The 10,576-nt window shown below is 48.9% G+C and overlaps 1 protein-coding gene across 1 annotated transcript; it reads left to right on the top strand.

Moving 5' to 3' along the window:
* The first annotated feature begins 46 nt into the window (after nt 1–46).
* MED20 (mediator complex subunit 20) lies at nt 47–9,955 on the top strand. The gene is made up of 4 exons (XM_019738343.2): nt 47–185; nt 2,557–2,711; nt 6,216–6,469; nt 8,033–9,955. The coding sequence occupies exons 1-4, from the start codon at nt 172–174 to the stop codon at nt 8,246–8,248; spliced, it is 639 nt and encodes a 212-aa protein (XP_019593902.1). The 5' UTR covers nt 47–171; the 3' UTR covers nt 8,249–9,955.
* Nucleotides 9,956–10,576: the final 621 nt, after the last annotated feature.

The raw sequence follows: 10,576 nt of genomic DNA, 5'->3' as shown, positions 1-10,576 counted from the left end.
GCCTAGACACGCCCCATCTCGTGGAGCGACGACTAGGCGCTCTGTTTTTACGTCACTTCCGGAGCGCCTCCCTCCCGCGAGTCTTGCATCGGAGGAGTCTTCCCTAATGTGAGCGTCCAGAGGGCTCCGCGTTTCCACTGCTGCGTCCTGTCACCCTCCTGACCTTACACCATGGGAGTGACTTGGTAATGCTGCAGGGGATTTTGTGGGGCGTGACTTGGGGTCGTGAAGGGCCCTCGGAGCCTGGAGGGTACCCGGGAGCAGGGTCGGGACCAGGGTCGGCCGTCCCTAGGAGCTGAGCAATATGTCCTCGGATCGTGTGGGTGAGGGAGACACCCTGAGGGCTGCGGATTCTCCGGGCCTGGTTCCTTGGAGATACGCCGGCCTTTCTCCTGGGTCCCCCCCGCGACCAGGAACCTATCAGTGTTTGGGTACCTCCTTTTTTTTTTTTTTTTGGTACTTCTTCCTGCCGGTGAGGAGATAGTACTGCCCGGGGTGGAACTTTAGGGTCGGAAATAGGATGTGCGGATTAGGACCTATTTGTAGGCAGGGCTGGAGCTGGTGTGGAATAGGCAACCAGGAGACTATCGTTTTTAGGCTTTCTCCTGCCCCTTCCTACAGCCACTAAATGCAGTTAGACGAGCCTGTGTCTGGTTCTAGTTTGGCCATTGTAAGATCTTGGGTCTAGAGAGGAAAAAAAGAAGCTATTGGGAATTAGGATGTTGGGGTCCAGGCCTTACACTATGTGTAATTACATGGTTGGCCTAATTTCTATGGACTTTTGTTTTTCTCTCTCTCTCTAACGTTATAAGTCAGAGTGGCAAGAAAAGGTATGGGCCTAGTGTTCTTGGAGGTATTAGTTACAAAATGCTAAATTCAGGGTGTTTTTTTTTTTTCTTTAATAGGTCAGTGTGAGCATTTCCAGTCACAGATGGCTGGAGGCCAGGATGTCTGAAGTCAGCGGCCATAGGCTTCTCATATAAGAACCTGTGGGAACAATCCTGGTAGCCCAGGTTCTCACAGGTTTGTCAGTGATTGCACTTTTGTTTCTACAGTTGACATCCCAAGCCTTTCTTAAGTTCTCCAGTGTAACGGAAATGTGTAAGGGATGGGAATGAAAAGTTTGCAGCACAGAAGCTGGGAACTCTGGAAGCCCGTTTTGTCAGTAGAGAAGGCAGACAGAAGGCAAGCCTCTCTGTGGGGACCCTTATCAACTTTTTCAGGCTCCTGGGACTTCTCACCCTAGTAGCATCAGTTGAGGGATTCTCTTATATTTCAAAATAAGGCACATCATCATCATTACTTATCATGCTTTTTCTGGTAGAGAGTAGTAACACTTTTTAGCAACAGTAGGACTCTACCTTGACAGCTTCATTTAGTTGATTGATTATAATAAAGTAATGCAGAGTCTCCCAAAAGTCAGTCACGTATGACTGTCTTTATGATTTTATGTAGCTAAGTACCATCTGTACTCTTACTTATTCATGTTTTCATTGAAATCTATTTCTTTTCCTTAAAAGTATTTTAACAGGCAACTAGAATCCTAGGGAATAGTCTAGTGTGCTGGTTAAGACCACAGACATGGAGCCAGCTCTTCTGGCGTTGAATCTTGGCTACACCACACCACGGTGTGGGACCTTGTTGTGCAAGTCGGTCATGCCCTCTGTACTTCAGTTTCCTTATGTTAACAAGGAGATAAATTATAGAACATCTTCTAGGGCTGTTGTGAGGATTAGAATAATAAATTCATCTCAAGGCCGTTGGGTACTGTCTGGCACATAGTTGGGGCTTGGTGATTGTTACCTCCCTCTCTGAGGAGGAAGCCAGTTTCACTCACCAGAGAAGGAAATCTTGGAAATAACATTTTTTGCTTTCTTGTCTTGATGAAATTCTTGTACGTGTTATTGCCTCTCACTCCCAAAGTTTATACACTTGAGGCTTTGTCTTAGATCCTAGGGCTGTCAAATAGAATGTTTTGCATTGGTGGAAGTGTTCTGTCAGCACTAATACAGTAGCCCCCAGCCACGTGTGGCTATTGAAATGCGGGTAGTGCAGCTGAGCCGTTGAATTTGTAATTTAATTTGTTCTATTAGTTTAAATGGCTACATGTGGCTTGTGGCTGCTGCACTGGACAGTGCACATTCGAAGTGTTAGAAAGTTGGGAAAAACAAACGAACCCCCCATTGAGGCTTTGTCCTTGATACAATCAGAACTTAAAGACTTGCAAGGAAATCCTTTCTCGTTCTACGACTCACTGTTAACAATGCTCAGTTTGTGTGCCCTAAAATCTTCTCTTGAATGTTGGCACACATGCCATGCTCAGCAACTTCTGGGGTGATAGGTAGGAAGTTCACTGCACTGGTGACCCGAGACCTGTGCTCTGGTTCTCAAGGACTGTGGTCCCCTGTCTCCTCCTCTTTAAAATGAGAGAGTCCTGGTAAGTGGTCTCTAAGGTAACTTCTGGCCCTGAGGGGCTGTGAATCTGTGGGTGATCACATGACCCAGCAAGTGCCCGTGTGTCTCTGGGTACTGATGCTTCGGTCCTCTCCCTTCCAGTGTGTCCCAGATGCCTGTGGCTGAGGGCAAGAGTGTCCAGCAGACCGTGGAGCTCCTCACCCGGAAATTGGAGATGCTGGGGGCAGAGAAGCAAGGAACGTTTTGTGTGGACTGTGAGACCTACCACACGGCCGCCTCAACCCTGGGCAGCCAAGGTCAGTGAGATGGGTCTGCAAGACGGCTGGAACCTGGCTTGGAGCTGATAGGCGTTTGTGTTCATTGGAATCTTTCTGCTCTTCTCCGAGGGTGTTTTTTTGTTGTTGTTGTTGTTTTTTAAGGAGGGCGCAGCTCCAAGTGGCCCATGTGGCAACTTGGTGTTATCAGCACCACACTCTAACCAACTGAGCTAACGGGCTACCCTGAGGGCAGTATTCTTGAGCAGGTGGCGGATGTGTTTCTGAATTCATTAATTCTTGGTCACTTAGCTCTTAGACGGGGCCTACGTTTTAGTTTTTTTGCACTTTTAAAGCAATGTTTCTCAGAGAGTTGGTGACTAACTACGTCAAAATCATCTGGGTTACTTGTTACAGGTGCAGTTTCTTGGCCCTGCTTGCCAACTGACTGGTGTAGGTCTCATAAGCTACATTTTAACAAGCTTCCTAGATGTTCTTTATGTCTCTGAAGTTTGAGAAGGTCTCCTTTCAGACTCACAAGTCTTTGTATAGCATTCTGCTAGAGCTTTAGAGTTCTTAGAACTTTCTGCAGAAAGGCTTCCTGTTTCCCACACCTAGATGGTGGCCTTAGCTATCTCATTAGCATAACCTTGACCAATGAATCAGCTTTTGTTTTAAATGTATTAAGAGGTGAGATGGGCTGTGGATGGTGGTGGGGGTGGTATTAAGGAGGCAAAGAGCATCTCTGACTATGAGTTAGGGAACCTGGGTTCTCTTAGTCTTGGCTCTGCAGTGACTTTACCTTGGACAGTTCCATCGCACGGTGATTGCGCGTCTAGATATGCAACCAGGGAACTGTGTCCCAGCTCTCACTTGAGCTTAGTCCCGCAACCTGTGTCTGTTTCGGGGGTGACCATTTGCCTATTTCCCCATAGATCCATTCCTTGAATTTCCCCTGCAAACTGCATTTACCAGGTACCCCTTTTTAGCTACCTTTGGCCAGAGAGGCACTGGGGCAGATGAAAGGATGGGAGAAAGGGAAACCCCAGTATCGCTCTCCCTCTGCTTTGGGGAATGTCTCTGCTGTGTCTCCTCCTTGGTTCCAGCTCCTGCTAGGCAGCCTTCATTCCTGGCTCTAATGACAGCACATCTTCTCTTTTGTCTTCCAGCCGTAGGGATAGTAGTGGCTCCCTGTGTTGCTAATCTTGGGATGATCTTATTATTCCATTTGGTTTTTTAGTTCTTCTAACCCCTGTATTTCATTCCTTGTATTAAATCCTCTCTCATGAAACCATAAGATCTGGTAAGTGCCCTGTTTTTGCACCTTTCCCAATACAATTGTCTAATCTGTAAAATGAAGATAATCATTTACAGTGTTGTGCTAATTAAATAAGTTAATACGTGCAAAGCACTTAGAACTGAGATTGTCATACACTAAACCTTTAATAAATGGTAGCTAAGAGCTGTACTGAGTTCCATCTATAAAATTGCAGTGTTACCATTTGTTTTGCCTTCAGTAGGAAGGACATAATAATCAAAAGATAACAATTACGAAAGCATTTAGAAAACAAAACATTTGTATATAGATAAACTACTCTCACGAAACTACTTGGTGTTGGCTCTGTTTTCCTGATCAGACCTTTCTTTTCAAGGAGCTGCTGTCTGTTTGGGGAGACAGCACATTCGTGGCAGGACGTGGGTAGGAAGGGAAGAGTGAGCGTTAGGTCGGAGGCGTGGGTTGGAGTTGCAGCTCTGCCGCTTGCTGGCTCTGTTGCCGTTAGCCCAGCGGTTCTCACACTGGCCGTTAGCATCTCCCGGAGGACGTGTTAACACAGATGGCTTGTCCCTGCTCCCCAACTTTCTGACTCAGTAGATCTAGCGTGGGATGGATCATTTGCATCTAACAAGTTCCCGGGGGTGCTGCTGGCCTGGGTCCATTAGCTTCATTTCCCTCGTCTGTAAAAGGGGGACAGTAACTGGTTCTGCTTGCTTTGTGCAGGTAAGAAAGTACTTTGTTGTGATTAAAAATACAAACAACTGGAAGTGCCTTCTTTATTAAAATAAAACCTTAGTTGATTTTCAAAATATTTTCAAGATAGCGAGAACACCTGCTGACTTACATGAATTAAGTATGTAGTCACAGTGAGTTTGCACAAGAACAGAATGACAGATCACCTTCGATGTCTTTTTTTGTTTGAGGGTTGAAGTGTTTGAACTGGATTTATCAGGCGGTGAAAGGTATGAACTGGCAGCAAGCCATCAGGAGGGATGTGGGGAGAGGTTTGTGCAGAGCCCGTTGTGTTCAGGAAGTGGCCGCGGAGTGGGGGCCTCTATAGAGGTCACAGCGCCCCCTGCTCCTCTGCTCCTTTCTCTCTTCCATGGCTGTACTCATTCCGGCCTTGAATGTCTTCTTTCCTGAATCCTACCCTCTCTTCATATCCTGGTTCAAGTCCTGTTTTCTCCGTGAGTTTTTTCTGCTGACTCTTGCCCACTTTGAGCTCTCCCTACCCTGAAGCCTTTCCTTCTTTCCAAAAGACTACTGGTCTATCCCAGGTAAGCACTTTTGTTTAATTGTCTCTCTTTGTTTTTTAAGTTTTTTGCCTATTTCTAGTGAAATTGTCAGGTTCTTGAGTCCAGGGGCTACGTCGTCTACTCGTATGCCTCTTAAGCCCTAGCACAGCGTTGGGGATGGTTTACCTACTTACTAACTGTTTGGGATTGTGGCAGTCTGTTCATTAACCCTTGTAGTACACGAGAGAGGAATCTTGCTTTCCATTGTTTGCCTTCTTCCATTTTCCACTTAACCAAATACACGAATAGCTTTCCTTCCTCCTTGCAGAAAATCGATAGCCATCAATGAGCAAACTCATTTCTCAGAAACTGCAAGGGGTGAACTGGGGCCTGACACTAGATCTGCTGATTGCAGAGCCCGGTCCTTCCTGCTGTAGTGCACTGCTGCCTTCCCACGTCAGCTGACGTATTAGGATTGTCCGAGGGTTCACTGTTGCCTTCACGATGAAGTCCTGACTTCTTGAGTCATAGCAGACGAGTCTTAGCCCAGCTTGGCTGTGGCCCGCCTTCCCAGCCTCAGGCTCAGATACTCCCCTTTGCTGCATCTGTGGGGCCCCTGCCTATATTTCAAAGATGGGGGAGGTCAGAGAAGGTAGGGGTGGGCAGTATTTGGCATACTGAAATGCCGTTACTTTTGTTTTCCTTGTTATGTAACATGGGATTGCATAAAAGACTGTGTAAAGTCTCGTGAGTTACTAATCATCATCATGAAGCATCCATCTGTGAGCCCGTTACTCAACTTAGGAATTCAACTATCAATGTGCGTGAAATTCCCTGCGTACCCCTTACCTTTCTCTGGAGAGGGGGTGGGGTTGACCCCATGCTGCCTGGCCTGCTGTTCTCCAGATAAGGCTGTTGGGAAGGGGGTCCTCCCCTCTGCCAGAGTTGCCACCTGGCCTTGTTCCCGGCCTTTGACTCGGTGGCGGAGTCTGCTGGCGAGGGGCTCGCTGCTGAGTTGGGTCTCCGTCCCCGCAGGGCAGCCCGGGAAGCTGATGTACGTGATGCACAACTCAGAGTTCCCTTTGAGCTGCTTCGCCCTCTTTGAGGGCGGCCCTTGCCTCGTCGCCGATGCCAACTTTGACGTACTCATGGTGAAGCTCAAGGGTTTCTTCCAGAGCGCCAAGGCCAGCAAGATCGAGACCCGGGGCACCCGCTACCAGTACTGTGACTTCCTGGTGAAGGTGGGCACAGTCACCATGGGGCCCAGTGCCCGAGGCATCTCCGTGGAGGTAAGCCCTCGGGGAAGCAAGAGCAGTGTGTGCCGCAGAGGCTGCCCTGCACAGGGCTCCACAGACGTCCACGGCCCCCTGAGCGCAGACACTGCCTCCCTGCTCCCTGTCTCCTTGGCGGCTTTTCCCTGCACAGCAGGTGGGACGCTTAGGAAGGCTGGCTTGCTAGAGAAAGGGAGGCAGGTGAATTATGTGGGGGGATCGGTCACTCATCCCAGGAAGGAGTGGAGCAGACCAGGGCAACTTTTGGTGCCATTAACTTTGGGGGTGATGGGCCCTAAGCGTGCTTTAAGACAGGTCTCCAAAGTTGTGTAGCAAAGACGTGCTTTTCCTTTTGCTTCCTATCCACTTTCTCTCATGGTGGAAAGACTGCATCTTTGAGGGGTGTGTGATGATGTTATCTTAGAGGTGTAGGTTGAAAACGGCCAAGAGAGGTGTGGCAGTAGCTGGCTTTGGGACCATCGAGAGGCCACAATCTACCGTGCACCCAGCACTGTGTGAGATTAAAAAAAAAGAAGAAGAAAAGTTAAGCTATGGGACCTGCCTTGTGCAAATTTATGATTTAGTAAGAGAACAAGGTCGGAACACACTAACTGTCTTTGAAGTTAGTCTATAAGAAACATCATGAAAGGCACAGAGCGCTCTAGGAATTCAGGCCAACGAGATGACTGCTGACGGGGGATTGCGGTCTGTCCCACAGCGGTAGCATTTAAGGAGGGACTTCACGTGTCGGGACGTGGGGATCGATAAGTCCTGAAAAGCGTCCCGGTGGAGAAAAGGGCGTTAGTGGTGCTTACTGCTCTGAAACTCTAGGGACCTTGCGGGCCAAGATTGCCTGACCCTTTTCAGCTTGTGACATACCTTGCGTTTGCTGAGACCCACTGGGGACCCGCGGTTTATCCTCCATATTTCCAACTCTGTAGTACAAACACACCCCAGCTGTTTCTCTACTTGTTTCTCCTTATGGTTACTAATAATTTCCTCCTGCCGTCTCTCCAGTGACAAATTAGGGGAGAGGAATGAGAAAGTCGAAGATGTGTATCCTTTGGCCCCGTCCCCTTTGGTCAGGAAATGATTTCTTAGGGTCAGAGCTTATGCCAGGTCCATCTTGGGAGTCATGTTTGGTCTTCAAGAGGCTATGAACGTATGTGTCTGCTTTGCTCTCTGTTGATCCCCCAACTCTCTCTCTCTCTCTCTTTCTCACTCACTCACCCACCTTCTTTTGCTCTTCATTTTCTCAGAATTTTTCTGAGCTCCTCTTGGCATTTCACCCAGCGCAGCAGGGCCTGTCCAGTTCGGAGATGATCCCAGATCTGCCTGTGTCTTATGGGCAGGCGGGGGGTTGACAACTCTAAGATGAGAATGTCAGAGGTGCCGAAAGGAGTGATGCTGGCGCGTCGAATCCCTGGTGTTTGGGTTGCCTGTTTCCTGTACAGCAACACTGCCAGAAGACGTGTGTCGGCTCAGGGTTGGGGAGTGTGGGAGCCGGGGCCAGAGGCGCGAGGGAAGCAGAAGCCCTCCTTGCCTGCACTCACCCTCGTTCTCTGTCCCTCTGGTCCCCAGGTGGAGTATGGCCCCTGCGTGGTCGCTAGCGACTGCTGGAGCCTGCTGCTTGAGTTTCTACAGAGTTTTCTCGGCAGCCACACCCCCGGGGCTCCTGCAGTGTTTGGCAGCAGACACGACGTGGTGTACGGCCCAGCAGACACCATGGTCCAGTACATGGAGCTCTTCAACAAGATCCGCAAGCAGCAGCAGGCGCCAGTGGCCGGGATGCGTTAGTGACGCGCAGCTCCCTGGGGAGCCGTCACCAGGGGACTGCACAGGAGGAGCAGGTGCCGCAGCCGAAGGCCCCGGGGCCCCAGAAACCCGGGCAGCATGGAGGCCTCTCTCCCTCCTGTTCCCAGCGTGGCTTTTGATCTGGGGCTGCGGACTCCCCGCCCCTGACCCTCACACAGCCCCCCATAGCTGTTTTACCCCGCGCCTCACCGGACCTGGCCCATCCTCCAGTGATAATGACGAAGAGCGAAGTTTGGAGCTGTCCTGCTTTAGGGGAGAAGGTAGGACAGGGGTGGCCCTGCCAGTGTCGGTGGGGAAAGGAGTCTGTATCTCCCGCTGGCGAGGATTTGGCCGCGGCCCGCAGTGCGCAGGCTGTATGTTGTGTCCGGGCTGGGCTGTAATAAAGGCTCTTGCTCTGCTCAAGGATGCGGCTGCGTGTCTCCTGCAGAAGGAGTAGGAGGCACACCGTGTGGGATGCTGTCCTTCTCCACTTGCTGTCTGAAGCGACCTGCAAGCTGCATTTCTTAGGGTGTCGCCTGAGTCTTTTGAAGTCTGTCTCCCTCTGACACCTTTCGATTCTGTTGTGAATTCTATTAAGCCACAGGCTAAGCTACTAGAACAAAGAGAACCTTAAGTACAGTGGCTCTTCATAGAATGTTCATTTTCTCTCTTCTGAGCATACAGAGGTAGTCGGATGGTCCAGTGCAGATTTAACTCTACAAGGTCGTCAGGAACGTGGTTTCCTTCTATCTTGTTCAGTGTCCCCCCCCCCCCCCGTAAGGTCAAAGCAGATTCATCAGCCTCTTGTCCACATTCCACGGAGGAAAGAGAGAGAAAAATGCAGGTTTTTTTCTTTCAAGGCTGTGACCTGGAGTTGCTCCAAGCACTGTGGCCACACTTTGTTGACAGGGGTACCGGGCTACAGAGCCTCGTATTTGCGTAGTTCTGTGCCCAGTCCATACTCGGGATTCTGTGCCTAAAAGATGAAGAAGGAAATGGATGTGGGCGCCCAGTTCATGGCCTCTGCCCCGTGGAGCTCAGTGGACGTGCCCAGGAATGCTCTTGGTGCTGTTTTGCAGTTAGGACCTCCTGTAACTAAGCCATTTGTTCATGAATTGGATTGGGATAGGGCTGATGCCAGAGCCACGTCCAGTGTCACCCCTCGCCTACGTCTTAGCATCAAGGCCACTCTGGTTCTCATGTGCCCAGAGCTGAGTGTTAGAACAGCGACCTGGTACCTGCATGGTGCTCCATGCTTTCCTGAGCTCTTTCTCCTCGTCTCTGTCGGGCCTCCATGCTGCTCATGTGACTGCCGTTGCCTGCCCACCCTTCTGCTGCAGAAATGTTCAGTCCGGCTAGCATTGAGACACACAGTCAGAGATGCTCTTAGGAAACGTGTTAATGTACGTACTGCCGTGTTGTCCTCAAGGGTACTGTCCCTCCTTGAAGGCACCGAGAGAGAAAGTGTTTACAGACCCAAGGGCCTGGAATCTTAAGCCTCTGCAAAAAGAATCAGGTAGTGGTCATGTTTCCCTTTTAGCCCTGCCTGGCAGGCAGCTCAGTTCAACTTTATAACTGCAGGACCTGTCATCTGCATTTTTTGTTCTCACATCCCTCTGGTTTTTTGTTTATTCCTTTGTTTTGTTTTGCTTTTTTAAGTTGAGGTATAGCTTAGATACCATTTATATGCAATAAAATGTGCAGATCTTACGTTTTCGGCCTTCTGATTTATATTTGCTCTTGTCCAGATTTATCTATTTTTAGTTTTCTGTAGGTTGCCTCCAGTTTTTTATGACAGCATTTATGAGACAGCAGTTTGAACATAATGTGTTCCTGATAATACATAAAAATCAAGTGTAAATATGACTCAGACGTATGCCTTATAAGGAGGGACTCTGTTCCCTAAAACCTAAAAAATAGTATAAACTCCCGAACTATACTCTGCCTGTGAGACACAGTCATGGCCCCTACACACCAATGTGCTTCACTTTTGTTCTTTTCCCTTGCTTTGAGCATACATTGGACCAGCATTAAGTCCAGTGAACACAGATCAAGCTTTTAGAACTGCCACTTTGGGTACCTTTGTGTCAATTAAAGGAAGTTTATCACTGAAAAAGATGGGTAATGCCCTACATTTTAATCAATATGCCTTCCCTTGCCAAGTCGCCAAAACTGAACTGGTAACTAGTGGGAAGGGCCCCAATGTCTTCCAGATTTTGTGTGCAAATCTGAATGGGGTTTTCAGGAGTAGTTTAGAATTGTCAGTGTACAAATATTTGAAAGTTCAGGTTGAATGAAAGTTGAGCAAATGTATACATTTAAGGAAAAAGG

The sequence above is a fragment of the Rhinolophus sinicus genome, linkage group LG05, assembly GCF_036562045.2.
Source record: "Rhinolophus sinicus isolate RSC01 linkage group LG05, ASM3656204v1, whole genome shotgun sequence".
In the NCBI taxonomy this organism is placed as follows: domain Eukaryota; kingdom Metazoa; phylum Chordata; class Mammalia; order Chiroptera; family Rhinolophidae; genus Rhinolophus; species Rhinolophus sinicus.
This window is presented reverse-complemented; position numbering and strand designations above follow the sequence as displayed.